The sequence below is a fragment of the Nuphar pumila genome, chromosome 2 (genome assembly GCF_984573655.1).
Source record: "Nuphar pumila chromosome 2, dmNupPumi1.hap1.1, whole genome shotgun sequence".
NCBI lineage: Eukaryota > Viridiplantae > Streptophyta > Magnoliopsida > Nymphaeales > Nymphaeaceae > Nuphar > Nuphar pumila.
This window is the reverse complement of record NC_143250.1, coordinates 10,845,489-10,871,202: the sequence shown is the minus strand read 5'-3', so window position 1 is coordinate 10,871,202 and position 25,714 is coordinate 10,845,489. Positions and strand designations below refer to the sequence as shown.

At 36.8% G+C, this 25,714-nt stretch overlaps 1 protein-coding gene across 2 annotated transcripts in view; it reads left to right on the top strand.

Moving 5' to 3' along the window:
- The first annotated feature begins 2,643 nt into the window (after positions 1-2,643).
- Positions 2,644-25,714, top strand: part of LOC149844735 (Phospholipid/glycerol acyltransferase family protein) — a 28,643-nt gene continuing 5,572 nt past the window's right edge. For both annotated transcript variants that reach the window (XM_089997315.1, XM_089997314.1), the window contains exons 1-3: positions 2,644-3,019; positions 4,329-4,453; positions 4,537-4,602. In XM_089997315.1, the coding sequence (XP_089853441.1) occupies positions 2,782-3,019; positions 4,329-4,453; positions 4,537-4,602 (429 nt within the window). In that variant the 5' untranslated portion in view covers positions 2,644-2,781. The remainder of the gene's footprint in view (positions 3,020-4,328; positions 4,454-4,536; positions 4,603-25,714) is intronic.

The window sequence follows — 25,714 nt, the reverse complement described above, 5'->3', positions numbered from 1 at the left end:
ACACTATAAGACAAAAGGAGAGCCGACCAGCAGGTAACCACCCTCCTTCCTTGCTTGTTTTATGAATAAGAGAGAGACCACTGACAACCAAGGTAATCGTCAACGTCAGTCGGACAAAAAGAGAGAAAGATGAGATAGAGAGGGGCAACCTTTGTCTCGATCAACAACCATGGTGGTTGCCGGCACTGTTGAACGTGGGAAAGAGAGGGTGAGACAGAGGGTGGTCTAAACCATCGACAACCAGTGGTTGTCAACGAAGGAATTATAGGGTGAGATAGAAGGTGGGCACCTCTGTCTCAGTCGCAAACAACCACCTTGGTTGTCAGCGTCACTCAATTGGGAGAGAGAGCAGCAAGATAGAGGTCACCCTCCATCTTGGTTGTTTTCAAAGTCATAGACCGACTCGATTTGAAGTTGGACCAAACAGAGTCGGCCATACTCGATTGATCCAGGTGTGAACACAAATTGAGTTTGGTTGGGGTCGAACCAACTCAGCCTGGCTACAACCCAGACCAAGTGTGGTCAGGAAAAAAAAAGTGTGTCGGGGGGGGGGGGGGAATAAGATAGAGACCAAATCTCTGTCTTAGCTTTCGGTCATGAATCAAACCCATACCAGATCAAGTCATGGTTCGGTTTCAAATATCTTGAGAAAGAGATAGAGACTCGACTCTCTGTCTCAGGTTTAGTTATAACCAAACCCAGACCATGCTAGTTCTGGGTTGGGTTAAGTAAAGTCAGAAAATGGGTTGATTTTAAACCAAACACACTAGGTTCGAGCTGAACCCAAACCAAGTCGGTCAAGAAAGAGAGAGAGATTGAAACTTATGTTGGGTTAGTTCAAAACCTAACTCACATAGTCTCGGTGTGAGCCCAAACCAAGTTGGTTGAACCTTGTTCGAATACATAAAAAAAAAAAATATATATATATATATATATATATATATATATAAAATCAAAAAATCTCATCGTCGATGAAGTGTCATCGATGCTTTTACCAAAAAACACACCGTCAATAAAGTATCACATATGCTTTTACCAGAAAAACTCATCGCCGATGAAGTGGCACCCATGCATTTGGGGTTTACCATCGCTGGTGAATTGTTGTCGATAAAACACCACCGATGAAGGATTTTTGTTAAGCATAAATATCATCAAAATGTCATTGAAAGGATTGGGGACCATCAGTTGAGGACAAAATAACTTTAGGGTTGCAAAAATAGGGCATTCAGATGCAAATAAGTGAATAGTGGCAAACGTTTTTATCGGCAATTTCTTATTTTTTAAAAACTTGCGAGAAATTGAAAAAATTTCATAAATTTTGTGTTTTTTGGCAAAATCTTGGTAATAAAAAAACAAATTTAAAAAAATAAAATTTATTTTTTATAATAAAATATTAATAAAATTTATGTAAAAATAAAAATACATAAAATTTTCATGATAAATAGCCATTTAAAACATAAATATCACATTTAAATCATGGTATTTATGTTTTTTTCATAAATCTCGTGATATTTTAAAATTCTCGTGAGAAATTACCGTTTTAAACTTTCAGGTAATTTCTTGCGATATTATTGCGAGATTTTCATAAATCTCGCGATATTTGTCACTATGACAAGAGGTTGAGAAACAAGAAGTCATTTATAAAGAACAAAATTTCCCAAGAAAAAGGAATTTTATAATACCCCTGCAAAAATCGTTTGAAAGTTCGCAAGGTACAAACTTTCGCAACACTTAAAGAATTTTTACAAGTGTTTTGAAATTGTGCAATTTTTTTGAAATATTGCAATCTCTGATGCGATTTTGTTGATGAGTTTCGTAGGTCCATCCACTTTTAGCGGCATGACTATGAAAATCGGAAATTCGCAGCTGCAAGGGATAACAATGTAAAAAAAAGTAGAAACTAATATAATTATCCATTTAACTAATTTAATAAATTGAGGCATTTTTTAAAACATATCATTTTTGTCGTACAATACCATCATTTTATGAAAAAAAAGATTGGCTAGTAGAAGCTCGGGTTTAAAGAGCTTGTTTGTTTACAAAAAGTAAAAAAGAATACAAATTCTAGAATTGAAAAATAATAAGATTTGAATTTTAAACCTTTTGAGCAAAGCTCAATCTGACTCATTTACAAAATAAGTGCGGTGTTTTAAAGTTGTAAGCAATAAAATTTGAATTTTAAACTTTTGCAAACCAAATACTTCAACCATCTACACTCTATGATATAAAATGTATTTGTTTAACAGCCTATACGAGTCGAGCAGGGCTGAACACTTGTCTGAGCCTATTTCATCAGTTGGAATGAGCTTTTTATGAGCGGAAGGGGAGTGGTTTGTCTTGTTTCCCAGCCCTATTCTCAAGTGAGAATCACAGTCACTTTCTCATGTTTGACTAAACTTGAGAAAGTGCTGTGATTGTGATTTGCAACCAAGAGAAGCTAATAAAATCCAAGTCTCCCGTGAACCCATGGACCCATATTAGATCCGAACCGAATCCACTCAATGCACAACCAGAGGACGTGAGGTGGTGATCAAGGCATGCCTTGGGTCAATAGTATTATGACCTGACCCCGCAGTAACCTGCTTTTTGTGAAAATATCAACTCTATGTATACCCATAGACGCCCCTCTCTCTCTCTACTGTTGTTGCGGTGTGTGTTCTGGATTCTCCTCTGAACTCTCTCTCTCTCTCTCTGGTTTGCGTTCTTTTTATCAATCACGGAGCTCTAAAGAGTAGATTTTGGGTGGTTTCAATAGCGTCACTGGAGGGATTAAGCACTGTGATGGCGGCCGAACGGGACGAAGAGGGAAGGGTTTGGATCTCCAACTTGAAATCGTTGCAGCTCAGGATCAGGGACCGTTTCCGCGTCGCCGTCGATCGGCAGAGGCACCGGGAGTGGCTCGCCGATCGCCGCTACGCTTATTCCTCCTATTCAGCCATCATAAGGAGATGGGTATCTCGGATTCCCAGTCTCTATGCCAAGCCTTCACCCCATTTGGCAATCCGTTTCCGTCGTCGCGGTAGGTGTTTGTTCTTTTGGGTGTGTTTGTTGTGGCGATGATCTTTGTCTAATCTTAGATGGGCGGTGCTTCGTTTTAAGGAATTCTGCTGGTGTTTTTTTGTTCCAGTGCAATGGTTGTTGGTTATTTTGTTTTGTGTTTCTTTTATTGATTTGCCATCTTGGAGAAGTCTCTTGGTTATTTTGTTTTGTGTTTCTTTTATTGATTTGCCATCTTGGAGAAGTCTCCTTTGGTGATTGTAACATGCTTAATCGAGATCACCCAATTTGTCTGATCAGATCATTACTGTGTGAGAAAGTCATTGTCTGAGGTGGGTAATAAATGGTGGCCATCATGCTTCAAATTTACTTTAAACATTGGGTGGCACTTTTGGTCTCATTGATAAAGGAATTCTTCATATCTAGAGGTTCGGGTTGCGTTAAATCATTTCTTCCTTTCGTCATATCTCTGTTGCTGTAGAAAATTTTACATTGTAGGGATGTGATACTTCACTTATTGTATGTTATGAGGAAGCGAATCTTTTCTTTTTTTACTTATATCACAACCATTTAGCTAAGAAAAATAAAATGAGAAAGCATTAGATTACAAGTAGGTACTTGTATTTCTTGAAGACTTGATGGCATGCTTATTTGAATAATGTGGCACCCACATGTTTCATCTTAAACTAGCAAACATGGTGGGATGAAAGATGAATATTTGGCAATAGGAGCTAATCTTTAAGTAGCAAATTTTAATCAATATTTAAGAATGATAAACCAAGTCAAATGTTATTGTTCAAAAGCTTTTTTTTTTCATTCAAACGTCCTTCGAACTCTTCTCCTAGCTAGGTGCATTCGCAAGGGGGGGGGGGGGGCTTAAGATGGTAGATATTATGGAGATGGTGGATTATCCTAACATAGTGGTTTATATGGCTGGAATGAAATTATCGCATTTTAGATGGGAAGAGTTCAAAGGTGAAACTCATTCATCTATGGCTGCAATGGGAAGTGATATTTTGGGCTTAAGATGAGATGGCCAGACTCAAACCTCCAGTGGCTGGGACAAGGCCGCCTCACAGCATATGCATGATGTTTTTTCAATATTTTTATGTTTTCTATGTGTTCTGTTTTTTCCTTTTGATTTCTATATTTAAATGATGCCTTATCATTGGGTACTGTTTGGTGTTCTTTGACTACTTGATTATTAATACAACACTGCTCTTCATCTCAAAAATTAATTTCATGCTAACATGGGCTTGATTGTTTTTGCATGTTATTACCTATACAAAAGGCTGAGCTTACTTCTGTTGATTTGCTTTTCTTTCATGAAGTTGGTGTCAGTGAGGAAGTAAATGAAATGGATGAGTCAATCATCATGCGCATGCTTCGTGCAGTGGCTGTTCCGATTATTGGAAATGCTTGTCATGTCTTCATGCATGGGTTCAATCACGTCCGTGTATGTATTATTAAACTTTATGTGTTGTCTAAATTGCTGGGATTCATCTTTAGTCTGTTAAGAGTGGTTCCTTTTTATGCCAGGTATATGGAGTGGAGAAACTACATCAAGCCTTATTACATAGACCTGAAGGCAAACCTCTCTTAACAGTATGTGAAAGCTGTTTGCAATCTGAGGATTGATTTATGTATACTGAGAGTGTAGCATTCATGTTCATGTTGCTTGCATGACTGAAGCCTTAGTAGCTGTAACTTTTTTTTTTGGTGGATTTGAATTTACATGCTTTGTGTTTTCCATGTTATGTCATGCCTTTTAATCACAAGTTGAAACCAATCAGTGGTAGTTGAATAATCATTGAGGAGATTGTCTAAGTGCTATCTTCTGCTTGTAAGAAGAAACATGAAATTGTTGCCAGCCAGGTCATAGATTAAGCGATCTTCTGCATGTAATTCCAGTTGCAATTTAATAGTGAGCACATGAACTCTTATATTTCAGAAATCAAATCCAAATATTCTGTTGTTTAAAAGAAAACTGTTTCCAACTGACCTAGGTTCAGATTGGATGAATAGAAATTTGATCAGTGATTAAGTGCTCATGAATAGGTTTTAAATCTGCTTGGCTTACCAGTTGAAGTACAAAGCAGAGTTACCTGAAGCTTCTTAGATAGGTGGGAAGCTCGCTTCCCGGAAACTCACTTCGGAAGCGCGATACTCCTTGCTTCCGAAACTTGATGAGAACCTCGATTCTTCCACGCTTCTCATATGCTTTCCACACGCTTCATTTATTCTTTTTATATGTTCTCTTACTCAACTTGTCTTGTTTTTTATGTGCTATCTCACTTTTTTCACTCACTTCCATGTGATTTCTCTAAATTGGTAGTCATTATTTTTAGATTTTGCTAAAAATTTAATTTTTACACTAAAAAACATGAAATATAATATTTTTCACTTTTATTTGTGTTTCATTTTGATTCCCATTCAATTCTTATATTTATTTATTTTTTTCATTCCTCGCTTCCCGCTTCCTATACATTTTAAAATGCATCGCTTCTCGCTTCCGCTTCCTAGTCTGGCAACCTTGGTACAAAGCATGAAAAAAGAGTAGAACGTGTGGCTACTGGGATTTAGAATCAATGTCGACAAGAATAATAACCTACAGAGCCCTAGAACCTCTGTATTTGTGATAATGGAGTGCCAAGCTTTGCCTCTTGACAGGATTAGACCCTCTCAACCTGAAGGTGACTGGCCTAGGTTCTCATGTAATAATATACATGATTTACCTCCAAAACTAAATAGTTTTCCTCGGCTTGAACCAAGCATATTGAGTCCTAGACAAATCAACTCATGTCTTAAAGCTTTCTCTGCAACTTAACTTGCATGCATCAAAATACACATCTTCACAACGGCTGCAGTCACCAATGCATTTATAAAAATATACAATTTAGTTAAATCAGTAAAATTTCAATCTTTAATAATACAAAACATCTTAAAAAGATAGTAATTTGTATAATCAACTTGGCTCAATTGTTTTTGAGTTCAGATCCATTAAATCTTTCTCAATTGGTATTTCATGAAACCACGGAGAATATTATAGTGTTGTCAAGAATTATGAATTTAAGAATTCAATCTAGCTCAATTGGGTTTGGTCCAAATTAATTAAAAGTTACAAATTGATGCTCCTGAGATTTATGAAAAGAAAATAAAGGTAATATAAATATGTTGTGTGTGGCTAGTCATGTTCTGTTTCCCATTGCTTAATGAAATTTTGGCAATCTAAGTACATGCTTTTGTTAAAATATGTGTACTCGTACACATATATGTATGTTGAAATATAATCCTTAAATGTACGAGTATATATTTATATATATATATATATATATATATATATATATATATATATATATATATATAAAGACACATATACATATATATATATATATATGTATACGTATCTCTATTTATATATATATATATAAATATATATATTTTCTCTTCCTAAAATACCCTCAAGGGTATTCTTGTAATTTGTCATTTTACGCATATTCCAATTGGAATATGCATGTAATTTTTCTTTTATTTTTTAGTTTCTTTTTTATTATTTTTTTGGTTTGCGCCACCTAAGGAGGCTCCCCAAAGAGTCGTTGGGGAGCCCCCAACGACTCCTTTGGGAGCCCCCTATGTGCCTCCTCTCTTGTGTTATAAATAGGGGTCTCCCCCTTTGTATTCTTCACTCCTTGGAGGAGCTTATGCTCCATTGTATAGGGTTTTTACCCTCTTCTTCCTATTTCTTCAATAATATTCAACTTATGATATATTTATCCCTTTTTTGGGTTTATGTATTAGCACTTGATGTGCTTGTGTTGTTCCCTTAAGTGGGTATATTCGCACTTAATGTGCATGTGTATGGGTTCATTATCGAACCTAAAATATTCAAAGTCACTTTCTAACATGGTATCACAGCCCGGTTACGATGAGGTTGTCTCTTGGCGCAACGGAAAGCGTGGTGCTCAAGAAATGGTGAAGTATTCCTTGTTCCTTCTCTTTTTTTAGAAGTTTTTCGGTATGTATCTCTTTTCTTAACATATTATGCATTATGAAACTATTTTTTGCACATTTAGTGTTTTTTGATAGTTGAATCATTTCCTTTTAATATATTTTAAAAATATCTCTTTTTAATTTTGGTAAACATGTTTATTGTTCAAATATATAATTCTTGTTTATATAAGTTATCGATTCCTCATTACATATTATAGTAATTTATGTTTTTCCAAATTGAAATTACATATAATAGTAATTTATGTTTTTTAAAATTGTTTTCAATTATGTGAGATTTATGATTCTTCCGTAAGAATTTCGTGATTAACCTATAAATTAACTTTTTTTTCTTGCTAAATTAATGATCTTTGCTTAAAACTCTTGTGTATGTTTTTTAGTGCTTTTTTGTGAAAAACAAACAAAAAAATTATATATATATATATATATTTTGATATAATGAGAATTTCTCGCATTTAAATATTTGTTGTTTATTTTAAAAATCTTCTCACACTCTATAGAGTGCATAGTGTATCTATTGCATCCTTTGGTATAAAAGATTTTCATTATTTTGATTTTTCCTCTAAGGATGCCTACATTGGCCATAATATGGTCTTTCTTGTCTTAAATTGCATATGATTGCATAATTAAAGCTTGAGAGTCTCAAGCATTTGCTTCTTTTTATGAAATACATGCTTTATTGCATGTTTTCCTTTATTACGCTTTTTGCATATTTTGTTTAAGTGATTGTGAAAGTCTCTTTGTACACTTCTTTTATAAAATATTTATGCTTGTATGCGTATTGTCTATCCATAGACATTTTCAGATAGTACTCTCTTTTCAATAAAGAGATGTTTTTATTGCCTTCTTTAGGGCTTGTGTTTGTTTTTATCCCTAAATGGCCTTGTAAGATTGTTTTTTTTATCATTATAAATGCTTCTGTAATATCTTAGTACATGTTGTCCTAAATTTGCACGTTTAAGATTATTGCCATTTTGCATCTTGGTATACATATAAATTGCTAATTATAAAGGCTTGATTTGTTTCTTGGATTATTCCAAATCCTTTTTCCCACATGACATAGCTTAAATATTTCATGTTGTGTTGATTAAGTCTTTTTATAATGATCATGTTTAAACATAATTTCGTATATATACAACATTATTGTCATATGACATATTGTTGTGATTAATTATGTTGGACCTTTGATTCAATTTTTAATCGGTCCTCTTTTCTTTGAAAAATGATTCCTAAAGTGTTTATTGCCTTTTTGTGGCATTTGTATTTGTCCATCACATGTTATTTAATGCATCATTTGTTTGACCTTATTATTGTTTTATTAGAGATGTTTGTTGAGGTGAGTTATGGGCGCCTCGTGTTATATCATTCTAGATTGTCCACTTGCCATATTATAGATGGTTGTTGAGGTAAGTTATGGGCACATTGGGACTCTAAAATGATTTGTTATATGATCTCTAATTATGAGTGTGTCACTCATTTTTTTTCTCTTTTGGCCATTGATCTAATGGATGCTCTCATTTATATGTAAATGTGATGGATATATGGTGTTTAAAACCTTAAGTGTTTTAAGGTATATTAAAGGTTTTGGGGATTATTGCCCAACCTTTTATTGTTTATGAATCATATGAGTGCATTTGCACATTTATGTTTTGTGCTTTTGTGCACAAGTGTTCTTGGTGTGTGTATATTCACACATTTATTCCAAAATGATATTGTTATGGGTATTCTTTTTAAAGAATATTGTTTCAAGGTTTTATTTATATGTTTGTCATTACAAGTTTTATTGCCTCAAAAGTCTTCTCCTTTTATGCCCCTTATCTAAGTGTCATCATATGTAGACAAGAATTTTATTACACCTTCGTGTGTTGATAGCCCTTTGTTGGCTTTTGCTCTCTTGGTCTAGTAGCTGAACACACTTGTCTTGAGTGTTATTATATGTAGACAAGGCACGTTGATTCACACCATGGTGTGTGATTTTAGCCTATGTTGGCATTTGTGTCCTTGTTCTAGTCGCTGAGATGTATGCCCATGGTTGGCTTATTTCACTCATTTCAAGTGCCATCTTATGTAGACAAGAGATGTATTGTGTTTTAGCCCATGGTTGGCTTGTTACTTTTGTTCTAGTAGCTGAACATACTTGGTTTTGAGTGTATTTTTACGTAGACAAGAGATGCTTTTGGTCCATGTTGGCGTGCATTCTCTTGTTCTTGTCGTAGATACACTCATTTCAAGTATTATTATATCTAGACAAGAGGTTCTTTTGCACACCTTTGTGTGTGTTATTTGGCCTTTAATGGCTTTATATTTATATTCTTGATCTAGTAGCTTCTACACTTGATTTGTGGGTTTTGGAGGACTAATGAGGTAGTTGCTTGTAGTGGATGAACTACTATTGAAAATTACAAAAATTTCATTAATAACTTAGGTTTTTAAGTAAATCATATCCATGATATGTTTTTTCATTGTAGCATTTAATCTATATATTAAGTGCTTTCAGTTTTTCGGTGACTTTTTGATACTCACAATGAGTCTTTTGTCTCAAATGATATTCATTTTTGAATCTAGGGTGAACATTTTAATATATTTAGTAAAATCATGCTTCTTATATATGACATTTGTTTGACATAGATCTTCTCCCTAAAGATGTGAAAAACTCTATTGTTGATCTATGCGTGTTAAAATTATAAAGCCCCTTAAAGTTCATATTCATCATGCTTTTGAACATTTGCATCTGTGTTCATTTTGACTAAAGTATGTTTGGAGTATGTTCATTAATGATTTTATTTAAGTGTTAATTCATTTCATGATAGTATATGCATATGCTCATTATGGCCTTTTAGGCCCTCATTCAATAAAGCATATGTAGCTTATGCCTCTTCGTAGGCTTAATGTGGTGTCCCTTAGGGGACCATTGTGTTTTTCCCCATTATGGGGTTATGTTTGTCCAATGTTGGATCTTATGAATGCATTATGCATTCTTGCAATTCATTTCCGCATATTTTGCTTCCGCTCACTCTTTAACATGATGTATGATTTTGAAACTTTGGTTTTCTAAATTTACTTTTTATGCTAAAATAATTATCCTATCATGTGCTTCAAATTTCTATGCATAAGTTATATTTTTGCACCATTGTTTTGCGGATGTGTCATCCGATATGGTTTCAATTAATCTTGTTAGAAATGTTCCATTTGAGTAAAGTGCAAAGATATGTTTTACTTGTTTCTTTGTTGTTATTCTACAGGATCTTGGAGATAGGATAAAAGGAAGTACCATGGATGGATCAGAACATATATTCACCATCAGAAGGCAATTGGAAGAAGGCATTTTTCAATAGCATCCTTACGGAAGCCTCTTGGAGTCTTGCGCCTTTTTTCAATCTTTTCGTTTCCCTGCAAAGATTGAGGGGGGGGGTGTTAAAATATGTGTACTCGTACACATATATGTATGTTGAAATATAATCCTTAAATGTACGAGTATATATATATATATATATATATATATATATAAATATATATATTTTCTCTTCCTAAAATACCCTCAAGGCTATTCTTGTAATTTGTCATTTTACGCATATTCCAATTGGAATATGCATGTAATTTTTTTTTTTTTTTATTGTTTTTTTGGTTTGCGCCACCTAAGGAGGCTCCCCAAAGAGTCGTTGGGGAGCCCCAACGGTCACAAATGTGACCGTTGGGGGCTTCCAACGACTCCTTTGGGAGCCCCCTATGTGGCTCCTCTCTTGTGTTATAAATAGGGGTCTCCCCATTTGTATTCTTCACTCCTTGGAGGAGCTTATGCTCCATTGTATAGGGTTTTTACCCTCTTCTTCCTATTTCTTCAATAATATTCAACTTATGACTTTAAGTCATATTTATCCCTTTTTTGGGTTTATGTATTAGCACTTGATGTGCTTGTGTTGTTCCCTTAAGTGGGTATATTCGCACTTAATGTGCATGTGTATGGGTTCATTATCGAACTTAAAATATTCAAAGTCACTTTCTAACAGCTTTAACATCTTAGAGCGATGTATGATATATTTATTACAAAATTGAGGTGAAACTCCAGACCCTTGATAAAATGGAACTTGGGTTAAATTCACTTATTCCACAGTTTCCATTAAGAACCTGAATCAGCCCTAAGGGCCTTGGATGTGAATCAGAGGTTGGCCTTGGTGTCTGTTTCTATATTTACTGCAAATGATGATGACGGTAGAGGGTCCTCTTTTACAGGCCAATGTGGGTCCTCAACCTTTTTCAATATTGCAATCCTATCGCCTTTTGTGATCTCAAGTTTCCAATACAAATTCAGCCTCAGCTGGTTCTTGCTTATCCTGAATTGCAATTTCAATGTGGTTTTTACTGAATAGCACTATATTTTACTGGTCATGGCAGTTCTTACCTTTTAGTATGTGCAGAATTCGTCCAAACATGATTGCTGACATGTTCTCACTGCATTTAATGTATAGACAATCTTCTCTGAGCACATTCCTTGGCAGCCTTGAGAGACTTCCACTACTTGTTTCTCTATTCTACTCACCCCAAGTGTATTCTGTAGTAACCCTGATAGCCATATCTCTTGGTTGGCTACATCATGTCTGGATGGACAATTTATTTTCCAACTACATGATCATTAATTTAAACAACCAACTCAAGTCTTTGATGTTGATTCTTTTCTGAACTATGTGATGATTGGATCAACTTATCCAAACTTGACCTTTCCTTGCCTTCAACGACAAGGTAGAATGCTAGCAGTCTTGATGCATTTATCACAGATGAATACAACTGAAGGAACAAAATGTATTCCAATAGAGATTGGCTTAGGGATAGATTTTTAGTCCTTATTAGCTTTCTGATGCTGTTGTGTTGTACTTATTTGCTATCATTTGGTTATCTTGAATGGGGACTTTCTATCTTGCCCTTTCTTGTGGGATACATCCTTAATGAAGTAAAGCAGGTGTTTGGTGGTTTATCAGGTTCTCTTAAGGTTGAAAGGATTTCCTTGGGACAACACCTGTATAAAATTGTTTTCCTCATTTGCACAATAAAATTAGCTCTGTTATTTTTTCTTTCATGACATTTCTCCGCAATGGTTTAACTTAATCATGGGACAGTACAGTGAAAATACACCAAGGCCACCAATACTCAGCTGGAAAGAGGAGGAAAAGGAATTTTGATGCCTCAAGTGGTATGGGAACAAGTGACAGAAACCAAACATTAACTATGTCATAACATGGCATATGTTAAGAGCCATGTAAACCTATAAATCACAAGTGGTTGATTTGTGGTTTAGGTCAAGGTTGTAAATAGCGTATTGTTACCCCTATCGGTTGGGCTAATAGTAACACCGTATCATAAATTAAAAGAAAAATTCAAAAAAATAAGAAAAATAAGAAAATTTCTAAAAAAATCATATCACATGAAATAATGATGAATTGCACAAAATAATATGAAGCATTTATGTCTCTATGAGCCGCATAAGACAACATCGAACATCAACTAATATAGAATCATAGATAATGTTGCATGCATATCTCACAAGAACAATTTAAAATATTAAATATTGCAAATTAAGAATATACCACAAGACTCATACTTTCATATTACATAAACAAAAACAAAATAACCAAATTTTTGAACAATTAAGTATTAAATAATCAAGTTTTTTAATAAAACATGATACATCATTAATCATAATCATCTTTATCATCAATATCTTCTTCTCCTCCTCCTTTGACATCTACACTGTCTCCAAGATACGTGGGGTTTTCATCATCTACTTCTTGTGCTCCTTCCATGTTAATCCACTGAATATCCTTAATTCAAAAGAGTCTCTGCTTCTTCTTCAAGCCATGCATCCAATTCATCAAAATATTTCAAACTGATGGGATCAAATTGCTCTTTGTGCTTCGTTGCTGATAACTTTTCGATTTGCCTAAAAAGATGACATGAAAAAATAAAATTAGTTGGGTTTTGAATGAAAATGATAAATAAACTTTATAATTTTATATATCTCTACCTCAATCATAAGTTATAGTGAATGTAGACGAGGTCATTGAGCCTTTTGTGCTCCAATCTATTTTTTCTTTTGGTATAGATTTTTTCAAAGACACTCCAGTTTCTCTCACATTCACTTGCACTACATGTTTGGCTAAGAATACGAATGACAAAAGCTCTAAAATTTGAAACATCACTTTCAAACCTGGCCCACCACATGTCTAAAAAAAACAATAAAATGAAAAATCAATAAGACAATAACATATAATCATACAAAACATCATAACTAAATGACAATTTGAAATTAAAATTAAAATAAATAAAATAAATTACTGTATGCATTGTGGCACAATTTCACACTATTGAAGGTCTCCCTATATCATACAATGCATTATCATAAGTTTTCATTTTCTTATGAATTTGATCTTAAACCCTATAATCAGGGTTCAACCTTTCGATGCAGTCCAAAAGTCCCTTGTTGACTTTTCTGTCCATTTTAAATATAAGGGAGTATTTAAATGCAAGATTTAAATAATATGCTCTAATATGAAGAAGTTGATGAAGTTGCCCAGTACCTATGATCAATGATGTTCTATATAGGTAGTACAACTTTTTCTTCTCCCTTCAAATTATCTCTGTTGGCTTCGTTTGCCTTATCCATGGCCTCATAGAGATAACCCATAATTAGTTTGTCTTCACAGTCAACCAATCGAAGCACCTTCATCAAAGGTATAGTTATTCTCAACAACTTAATCCATGAATCTCAAAATTCACTTTTGAATATAATATCTACAATTTATCTGAACTTTCTTTTTTGAGCATGGGGATATGCATTCCACTCATCTGATGAAAACTTTTTTAGTGCAACTCTATTCTTTACTAGACTTTGCACTATCAAAAATTTCGTAACAAATCTAGTAAGTGCACTACGAATCAACTCATCCCTACTAGTGTACTTTCTCCTTAGGCTCAAAACCATGTATGATTGCAAATAAATTTAGTAATTTCTTGGCAGCATTCAACTGTTTGATGTACCTCATCCACGCTGCTGACTTCGCATGAGGTCTATTCCATGGGCAACACACGGGGTTCAAAAGAATGACCCAAAATTTTCTGCCAATTCTTTACCTATTTCCCTATAATTTGTTGCATTATTAGTAATGAATTGCACAATGTTTTAAGGCTGAACCTCTTTCACAACCTGGTAAAAAACCTTTAGCAATACATCTGCTGTCTTGGGCGTATCAGATTAATCAATTGATTTAAAAAACGTGGTTCTTGTGGGGCAATAGACAAGAAAATTTATCAAGGTCCTCGACTTTATGTCTGTTTACCCATCTGCCATGATGCTACACCTAGTTTCTCTTCATGACTGCCTCATCCCATCACAATATGCTTTTACTTCTTTCACATTATCATCTAAAACTTTTCCTCTCAAAGCATGATATGAAGGCATTTTATATCCAAGCTCGATACTGGTTATGACATCTGTCATAACCTAAAAATAAAAGGAATTTACTACATTGAAAAGAATGTAGGCATCATAGAACCATTTCCCAACCGTGACATTCGCTTACTCGACTAAATGTTGATGAGTTATCACAGTATGAATGTCGGGTTGCGCCCTAGGGGAAGTCCTAGAAGGGAAAAAGCTCCTAATAGAGCCTCTAGCTCTATCTTCTGGTCCTCTCGAAGAACTCCCTCTTCCTCTTCTTATTTCTTCTCCTCTTTTTGTGCTTGTGAAGGCAATCATGGTACTTACTACTGACACCAACCACATATTTTTCCTTTGCTATAGAAGTTCCTACTTCTGATCCTATCCCATGGGCTGTAGGATCAGAAGTAGGGAACTCATCTTCGTAATACACATCCTCTCAGGGCTCCGCATACCCCATTTGTGCCTCATTCATCTCTTTTTCTTGTCTTTTTTCTCTCAGATCATCAAGTATTTGTTGATATTGCCATTTATGGCATCCGACAATTTCCTTGACATGCATGCTTGCACATTATGATGTCCTGGCTAAATGCTGCTTCAACCGAGGGATACCACCCTAAAAACCATTTTGGCAATAATTCTATTTGATTTTTAATCGGTTTTCACTCGTTACTTGAGTGCGTCATTGCCATGTCGGATCTTCCGATGCCATCTTCCCCAAAAAACACTCAATATAAAGCAAAGTACAAAGATTTTCTACCTTAACCCACTTCCTTGAGTGAAAAAAAGATGGAAATGCACTCTTAAGAAAATCACAAAATCCCTCTCTCTTGTGTACAAATCGATGCCCAAATCGATCTCACGACTCCTAGGGTGTATGGGTTCCCTTCTAACAACCTCTTGATAAATGGAGAAGTTGGCCCTCAAGAGGCTTTTAAAACCCAAAATTTAAAAATCGAATTCCGGGTCCTTTTAAAATACGCCAAACTCGTATCTTACGATGCAATATGATAGAGGGGTGTATCTTACGATACACCCGATACTAAACCTCAAAAGTAACGATACATATCGTACCGCATCGTACAATACAACACGACATATACAACCTTGGTTTATGTTTTAAGGGATAAACATATTCATGGGAGAGTAGTTGGATCTGGGGCGGAAAGGTTTTGTGTTTTCTGTGTTAGGCCTTTTGCTTCATGAATACCTATTGGCAATCAATCTTATTTTTGGTGTTTTCTTTTGCATGCTATATGGTGCCCATCCTAATGTGCGTCTTAAAAGCATCATCTAGTTATTAAGTTGTACATATATATATTATAATATTTATATTCTTGTAATAAGAAATACCCACTAGGGGTATTTTACTCTTTTCATAGTATTGTAATAGGCCATGCCCATAAGGGGTACAATAGTCTTTTATATTTTTTTTCTTTATTTTTGTAACTTAATATTTAAGTTTTAGCTTGAGGGCATTTAGGTAAATGCCCAATAGAGTCGTTGGGACCCCCCCAATGATTCTATTTCTAGCCGTTGGGGAGGTCCCAATGGCTGTAGTTGTATATAAATAGGGATGTTTTCCCTCTTGTATATTCAATGCTTTCTCAAGCATTTTAACTCCAATAAACATATTTTTTACTTGTGCTCTTGGTCCGTAAGAGGCCCATGTGCTTTTGTTGACCCATAAGTGGTCCTTGTTATTTATGTTGCACCTACTTGTATTGTTTTTCTTCTTTTATTTCATGGTATCAAAGCCTTTTTGCTCTTTGATTAGAATTTGTACTTGAAGATAATGTGGTGGACCATGAAGATCAAAGGAGCATTAGTTCGTTGCTTTGGGAAGCATGCCATCAACCTTCTTCAACTCTTTTCTTTCTCCATCTTCTTTTTTCTCTTTCTCTCTTATTTTCTCTTTGCTTCTATGACCAACAAGGAAGTTGTAACCATTCCCATAAAATTTGATAGGACCAACTAGAACATGTGGGCCACCGCGGTCAAGTGATTCTTAGTTGGGAAAAAATTGTGGCACTTGGTTAATGGTTCTACTCTGAAACCCCAACGAAGGTTGTGGGAGGAGATGGTATAACTAAAGAGGAGACCCTTAAAGGAAACGAGAAAGATAACGCTCTATTGGATTACAAAAATACCTATAAAGCATGAGAATTAGGCCATGCCTTTCTCTCTTCATGAGGAGCATGTGTAAGGAGCCTATGTGAGAATATTTTAGAATTTGAAAGAGCGGATAAGGCTTGGACTTTTATCATGCAAACATGTACCCAAAGAGATGCCGCTCATAAATGGGAAATACGCAACAAGTTCCATAAGTGTACACAAGGTGACAAAAGTGTCCAAGAATACTATGGATCATGGTTTTAAAATCCAGTGACTCATTATTCGGTTCGTCCTTGAGTGACTCGTGACTCGGTCGGGTCATGTTAACTTTATATTTTATATAAAATATATAAATATATGTATGTACTATCTATATCTTATATTATATATAATATGCATTATATGATATTTTTATATATATAATTTTATTAATACAAATATAACCACATATATATAATATAGTATTTATATTATATTTTATGTAATATATGTAATTATATATAAAATATATTATATATGTATGTATATGCATTACTCACCCATGACTTGGTTGACTCACCTAGACTTGATCGAGTCAACCTATGACTCGGTCGAGTTTTGTAAAAAATGAGTTAAACCTGTTTTTTGACCCAGTGAGTGGGCGATCCAGGTTGAGTGAACCGAGTCACTGGGTTGACCCGATGAGTGTTCAAACTATTCTATGGATCTTTAAAAAAACTTTGAGACCAAATGACTAAGTTAGAGCCTATTTGAGACACACCTAATGATGCTCGTCTAAGGGAAAAACAAATCTTGGAAGAGCAATTCTTTCAATTTATGCAAGGCCTTAGACTTGAATTCGAATATGTGAGGGTCACCATCACTCATCATGATCTAAAAATTTAAACAGTAAAGGAAATAGCATAAATCAATTCATGCGTAACTTTCAGAGGAATATTACAAGCTATGTCACATGGGTGCAGGTGCGGGCGCGGGTGCGGGGATTCGGCACTTTCAAAAAAACCGGGTGCGGCAGGGGCAAAAATGTAATATATATCATGTATAGTGTATATGTATGAATGCATGGTAGCTGTTAAGGTCCATGACATTTATGCCCAACTTTTTACCATTTTTTTATCTTATATGGTTGTCCCCAAAGATGAAAGCGATGAGTTGTGGAGCCTGATTCATTGTTTTTTTCCTTGCAGGAAGGGGGGTTCGGGGGCTCCCCCCGGCTTGGGTCCTGCTGCGCGGTCAGCGGGCGGGGGTCCAGGGGGGGCCGCCCCTAGCAGGGGGTTATAGGGGGGCAGCGCCCCCCCAAAGATTTTTTTTTAAAAGATTCTGCATCCCATTTCATAGGGCATTTTTTTAAAAAAAATAGACAAAAATGACCCTGGGTGCGGTCAACGCAACCAGGATCGGGTTGACCGCACCCGGTGCCGCACCCGCACCCGCGTCGAGTCGCGTTGACGCGGGTGCGGCACCCTGCTAGCCGAATCCCTGTGACATAGATTACAAGCAATAACTTATCACAACTATCTAACCATTCAAGCATTCAACAAAATATCATGCAAAACCAAATATGCATGAATGTATGAACTAACACTGAACAATAAAATATGTATGATTCAATGTACATGCATGAATAACTTATTAAGTTATTTATCAGAGTTGACTAATTAAATTTTCACTTTTCCTTAAATCTGCAGAAACTCAAAACGGGCATAGATTCCTGAAGTTCAAGTTAGGTTCCCAGTTGTAACTTAACATGCAATTTGTATTTTATTAGTGGGCTTCACACTTGTTAATCGGCTGATATCAGGAATCAACACCATCAATCAGAACATTAGAAATTAACATATAGACCTGTACACACATGTATACCGTATGCTGGTTGATCCATGTACCTGTACAAGTTGATCCATGTAGGTCTGCCTGAAAAAATATGTATACAACATGTACATGGTCAAAATCATGTACATGGGTCGGCTAGACTAAAATCAACGTGTATACAACTGCATAAATGAATAAAAAATCAGTCCTAAGGTATAATCAACAAGCTAAAAACATACATACATATATATATATATATTGTTGAACAATGATCTCAACCACATATTTATTTCCAGAAACAAGCTTAAAGAAATCGCTGAGCATAAACTACATGCATATATATTTTTCAGCAGCATTAACAAGAAGGATCGATTTAGTTGGGTTGCATATATACATATGTATATATTTAGCATGCGTGAATACCAAACTTAACAAGTCTGGAACACAACATATTATTCAGATGCATGATAAATCTGAAACACAAAATTTTATTCAGATGCATGAGTACCAACTCGACAAATCTGAATTACGTGCATGATTTCAGATGCATGAATATTTAATTCAACAAGTTTGAACTACATGCATATTTTTTTGAGGCATTATCAAGAAAAATCGACAATAAAAAACATGTGTATGATTATTTTCGAGGCCATATTGCATCGCTCTATCGGCCGTCTGTAAAGTCCTACTTGTCACCTGACCATGAAATGAGTTACTTTCATAACAAACTGGTAGGTGCACAAATAGACAATGTAGAATAAATAAAGCAAAACATTTATAAGATAAGCAATTTATTTCATTAAAGATACTAGTAGCATGTATAATTGAATTGCGAGAAATTACATCTATTCTGACATGAGCAACATAAGCAAAGAACAACTAAACTGAAGAGAATGTATAACACAAGGTGTAAGCATCATTATAAGCAGTTAGCTAGCCTGAGTAGCTAATTATTACAAGTAAAGAACGACGTTAGTAGTTTAACTAACAAGTATAATGTCATAACATGCATAAACAATTCGACTAGCAATGAAAACATATTAATTTTATGTTTCGATATTAGCTGGCCTTTCCGGTACGCACAAGGCACGAATCGTAGAAACAACTGAGACTAGTTTGGGGGTCTATTATGCCATGTGTTTTCAATATCCCGAATAGCTAGTTGAGTCCGCTTCTAAGGGGACGGTCGGTGACCGAGATAGAATTTCTCAAAGGCCACTTGTTCCACTTGTTCCATTTGTTCCAAAGGATGCATCCAACTTCTGCAAAAGTGTCTAAAGCTACCTTTTGTAGCCTATTTTTCCTAACTTCGATGATTGGGGAATCCAAGTCTTTTACCCGTAACTGCCATTAAAGGACCTATCCATCAGAGTTTTGTACCTTTCTGTCATCTCTTTTGACGGGAGTCAGCGGTTTGAATGAGTGTGTTAGGTGTTAGTTAATTGAAGACCCATTCTGCATGTTCTGGTCTTTCAACCAACTCGAGCGTCTTGCCTGTGAATGCGAATCATCACTATTTATGTGATCTCAACATTTTGCTATTTGCACGTTTTGAGGTTGCCACAAACCCATCATCCAATCATCGTAACACAAACAAGACGTACCTGTTCAAAGGTATGGTCGTACCTGTTCAAAGGTATGGTCGTACCTGTCTAAAGGTACGACTACGATGAAAGGATAACATTTAATATGTTGCAATTTATTTAATTCAAACTTGACATGCGTTGCTCTTTGAGCAATTGGCCTGTAAAGGCGAACATCATTATCTTTATTTATTTCAACAGAGTGTTTATTGCATAGCTCGAGGTGTCGAATGATCTCTCATACTACTCATTGTAGTGAACATACCGTTCCTGTAAAAAAAAAGGTCCGACGATGACAGTAGGTCATGGGTTTCACGAAGGATAACCCCAACATTGTGTTTCGTATGACATAAAATCAATAATATAACTTGGCATGCACAATACTACGAAACATGGAAATCTCAACCAAGTCTTGGGATCGTCATGGATCCAATCCTTCCTTCTGAGTAATCGACTCAGGGTACTGTTAGTTGCGTTTAACCACACACTAGCTTTATCAGCATGATTTCGTGCTCGAGAAGTAGGGCCTTGCACAAGGAAGATCCCCTTCTCGAGACTACAGAGCCCGAACACAATTTTGCACCTTTTTCAAAGAGCGCAAAACATAGTATGCGCACCTGCACGCCCCACAAGGCTTGCCTGAGGGCGACAACTAGAACAAAATGTAATAGCCAATCTAATCACATGTGGTGCAACAACAACAAGATGCAAGTGAAGGAAATTAACGACAAGAACTAACTGCAGAACTAAATAAGCATGCAGGACATGGCGGCCACAAGAAACATGTAATTTCAAAGAAATAAAGACAAAGAACAAGCCCTCACAAGTCATAATCATCTATATGTACACATGCATGAAGATATTAGTTATTCTTATCTCAAGATTCAACTACTTTATTTAATTCATCCAAAGTCCCTCGTGCAACTTTCCCCTACCTCGGGAGGTTGCGTCGCTGTGAGCGCTTACGAGTGTAGGTGATGTAGGACTCGGGTCGCGGGGCACGAGCGTGACCCATCGTGTAATCTGCGTAAATGAGAAACACTTAGTATGCTATCAAACGAAAAAAGAAAAGGTAGGGCACCACTCTTGCCTGCCAGTCCCCAAGGAGAGGAGCAGGGTTGCACCCCTGCCTGCTGAAAATAAGCGCAAGAAGGGCCTACCCCTACCTTACGGTAGGTCACATCGACAGGTTGGGTTAGGCTAAACCTAACCAGAGAAGCAACCATACCATTGGGATTTGAACTTGCAATGTCCCAACACGAGGTGGCGTACACTAGCTGCTCCAACCAAACAACCAGAGCTCCCTTTGGTGACTGAAAAAGACGAAGGCAGGGGCTTCACCCCTACCTGCCTATTGAAGAACAAAAAGGTAGGGGCATCGCCCCTGTCGGAAATGGAAGGAGAGGGCTCGACCCCTCTCCTACCAAAAGAGGGCGCAGGGAGAGGGCTTGACCCCTCCTCTGCCAACAACGAGTGCAGGGAGGGGGCTCAGCTCCTCCCCTGTACAAAGAGGGCGTAGGGAAGGGGCTCGACCCCTCTCCTGCCAACAGAGAGTGCAGGGAGGGGGCTCATCCCCTTCCCCTGCACAAAGAGGGCGCAAGGAGGGGCTCAACCCCTCCCCTGCACAAAGAGGGAGCACAGGGAGGGGGCTCGACCCCTCCCTTGCACACAGAGAGCGCAAGGAGGGGTTCGCTCCCTTCCCTGCCCAAAGAGAGCACCGAAAGAGAAGGGAAAGGCACGACAGGGGGCTGCCGGCCTCCTACCAGCCTTTCGGCGAACACAGAGAGAAAGGGGGAGAGCGCAACAAGAGCCGTCGGCCTCCTGGCGGCTCTCCGACATCCAAAGAGAGAGAGAGAGAGAGAGAGAGAGAGAGAGAGAGAGAGAGAGGCGGCAGTGGGCCGCCGGCCTCCCAGTGAACCTAGAGAAAGAAGAAGTAGAAGTAGAAACATAAAAAGAAGAAGATGAAGACACATGAGAAAGAGAGAGGAGGTGTCTGGATTTACCAGAGGAGAGCGAGGCCGCCAGCACTGGGCGGGCTCCTGTGAGGTTGAGGGAGCAACAGATGTCGGTCAAGGCTGTTTGTCGGTGTACGTAGGGGAAAGTAGAGGGAGGCGGAGTCGAGAGGGAGGAGGAGGGAAGTGCATGTCGTGAGGACCCTCCCTCCCCTTTGTGCTTCTTAAAGGGAACAGGGACAAGGGGAAACACAACTGGGGGTGGGGGGGTGGGGGGGGGGGGGGGGTGAGGGTTTTTTTTTTAAAAACCCTCGTGCCCTATGTGTTTTAACCCTAACGGCCCCGGTCGTGTTTGGATCCGACCCGTGTTCGATGTTTTTTTTAATTTCGTGGGTTTTACATAAAGTCATGCGCAAATCAATTTATACATATTCCTTTCCCGTACGAATTAAGAGAGAAACCCATACCTTGATTTGTAGTGTGAAGAACTTAGACAAATCAATAGAAGCTGGATATATTTTCTTTTTTTCTTCTTCTTCTCTTCTCTTCTCTTTTTTTTTTCTTTTTTTCCTCCTGACATGATTTTCACAGTGTTTTTTTCTCAACTCTTCTCTCTCTTTTTCTCTCTCTATCCCACTATCTCTCTCTAGAACACGAGTTCTAGAGAGAGAGATCCAACTCCTTTTATATGTTTTTAAGGTCTTCTAGAAGGGGGGTGGCGTCTGTTAAATTATGTTGTTTTGATATGCATATATATGTATATGTATATATGTATACATATACATATGCTGTAAACCGAAATACCCATCAAGGGTATTTCAGTACTTTCACTATAATAGGCGTCAGCCCAATAGGGGCTGGCAACCCTTTTTTATCCTCTTTTTATTTTCTTTCATTCTTTTTTGTATTTTTTAAAGTTACTTTTTGGGTCATTGGGAGCAACTCCAATATGACTGTTGGAGCTGCTCCCAACCGTCAGAATTCTGACCGTTGGAATTCTGACTGTTTGGAGCAGCCCAACAGTCACATTGGGCTGCCCCAACAGCCCTTTCTTGTTCTATAAATTGGCCTTGAAGGCCTTGTATTTTACTATCACTCTCTTGAGAGATTATATGCAATATTAATTTTGCTAGACCCTTGTGTGGGTGGTTCGGTGATTCAATCAAGCATTCCACTTGATTGAAAGTGTGTTCTTACATGTTCTTGCATGTGTATCGGATTCAATCCACTTCATTACATGGTATCAGAGCTTTGGTGTTCTAAAAGACGCTTGTTAGAAAGGTCATGATCAAAAGGAGGATCTTGGACTTGGGAAAATTTTGAGTCGCATCGGGAAGCGGACCATCTCCAAAAAGGCCTTGTATCACTTTTTTCTTCTCTCTTCCACTCTTCCCCATCTTCTCTTGTTTTTTTATTCCCGCTTGTTGTATATGGAGAATGAAAGGGAAATGATTGTCTCCATTCCCATACGCCTAAATGACACCAACTATGTGATGTGGGCATCCATAGTTAAACATAAGATATGAGAAAAAGGGATTTGGGGGTTAGTTGATGGCACCGACAAGGAGCCTAAACTCATCCTTACAAAGTTGGAGAATGGAAAAGAAATTGCGCTTCAAGGAGAGGAAATGGCTAAAGTCGTTTTCGAATATGAAAAAAAATGGAAAGAATGGAGGATGGGTCACTCCAAAGTTATTGGATGACTCATCAATAGTGTGGACATTCACAAATGTTCTAGTTTGGCGAAGTTTGACTTCGCTAGTGATGATTGGAAATACCTTAAAGACATGTATAGTCTTAAGGATATTGCGCATATATATAATGTCCAAAATAAAGTAAGAACCATGATTTAAGGAGATATGCACATAAGAGAGTACTACAATGCTCTCTCTCCTTTGGGATGAATTGGCTCTTCTTGAGCCAAAGTGGCATTGCCCACAAGATGTTGAGCTCCGTGAAAATCAAATCAAAGCGGAGCATTTTTATCAATTCATAAATGGGCTTAGGCCCGAATTTGAAGGAACTAAGTCCCCTCTTTTTCATAGAGGAGGGGTCCCTTCCATAGTTGAGACACTTGAAGAATTAACTGTGGAAGAGAATAAGTTGAAAAGGCCATCCACTTTTAAGGATGAAGAATCCGTGCTTGCTATGTCAAAGCCCGAAAACCATACGAAGAGTTATAAACCACCTCATTTTGTAAGAAATGAGAATGGAAGGAACCCCAACAACTATGAAAAGATGGGTGATCATGAGTGGGTAGAGTTTTACTTAGTGTAGAACTCTACTCTCCTTACCTCTTTCTAGATTTTATCTAGGATTTATTAAATTTTATTATTTTTAATTATTTAATATTCCTAAAGAATATTCCAGAGGGGATGCCTCTTCTGAAAGATCCTCATGCGGTAGGGTTCTTCCTCGAGTAGAATTCTACCTCGAGTAGAATTCTACCTCATCCTTACTTTAATTTAAAAGTTGTTTAAATTTAAAACTTTAAATTCAAAGTAGTTTTAAAATTGTCATGATTGATTTCGGATCCAAGATCCAAATCCATATGAATCCCAACCTAGATCAAATCTTAATCAATATGGATCTTTGATTGGGTCCAGATCCATACTAACTTAGATCAAATGGAATTCAGTCCGATCCAACCCACAAAAAGTTCCAAAATAGAGGTCGTTTATTTTTGAAAAACGCATTTTTTCGGGCCAACCGTAATCCTATTTCGAAAAAACAGGTCACCTACGCGATCTACATTCTGAGGCGGATCTAATGCTGGTCATACCTAAATTTCGCTTTCGAACTTTCCCTAAAATTAACTTGAATTTCGCTCGAATTTGAAGGTTAAAACTAAAATTTTCTTAAATTATACTTAGCTCAATTAGCTCATGTCAGTGGGCTCTGGGCCACGTTCAGACCCTGATGATGTCACCTCAATTTAAATTATTTTTCCATGATTTTAAATATAAATATATAATACAAAAAATTATATTTTATACTTTAAAAATCATGAAAATATATGAGATATTACATTAGAAGACATGAGGGTGTATATGCTGTCACCTTCAAGGTTATGCTGTGATAATAAAAGCGCCATCTACATTGCTGGCAATCATACATTTCGTGAAATGACCAAACATATTGAGATGAATTGCCACTGTTCGTGAAAAATATCTTAAGAAGACTATCATCCTGCCATATGTAGCATCAAAATTTCAACTAGCTGACTTCTTCATTAAGGCATTTCCTTCTCCTTGGTTTTACTTCTTACTTAACAAACTTTCAGTGATCCAACCGTAAGTTTGAGGGGGAGTGTTCCTATACATATATATATATATATATTTATTTCATATTGTACATATATATTTTATAATATTTATAGCTTTGTAATAGGAAATACCCATTAGGGGTATTTTAGTTTTTTCATAATACTGTAATAGGCTGTGCCCATTAGGGTTACAATAGTCTTTTATATTTGTTCCTTTATTTTTGTAACTTAGTATTTAAGTTTTAGCTTGAGGTCATTTAGGCAAATGGCCCATAGAGTCGATGGGACCTGAATGGCCCATATTCAGTGCTTTCTCAAGCATTTTAACTCCAATAAACATATATTTTTTACTTGTGTTCTTGGCCCCTAAGAGGCCCTTGTGCATGTGACCTTTGATTGTGACCCTGGTTTTGGACTGATTTGGCATCAGTATGGCCTTGATTGTCCAGTTGACCTAGGTCCGGTCCAGTTTGGTTTGGCCTTTGAACATTCTTTCTAGAACTTGAGACGATTTTAACCCCTGAGTCTAAAACCGACCCTTGACCAACCCATT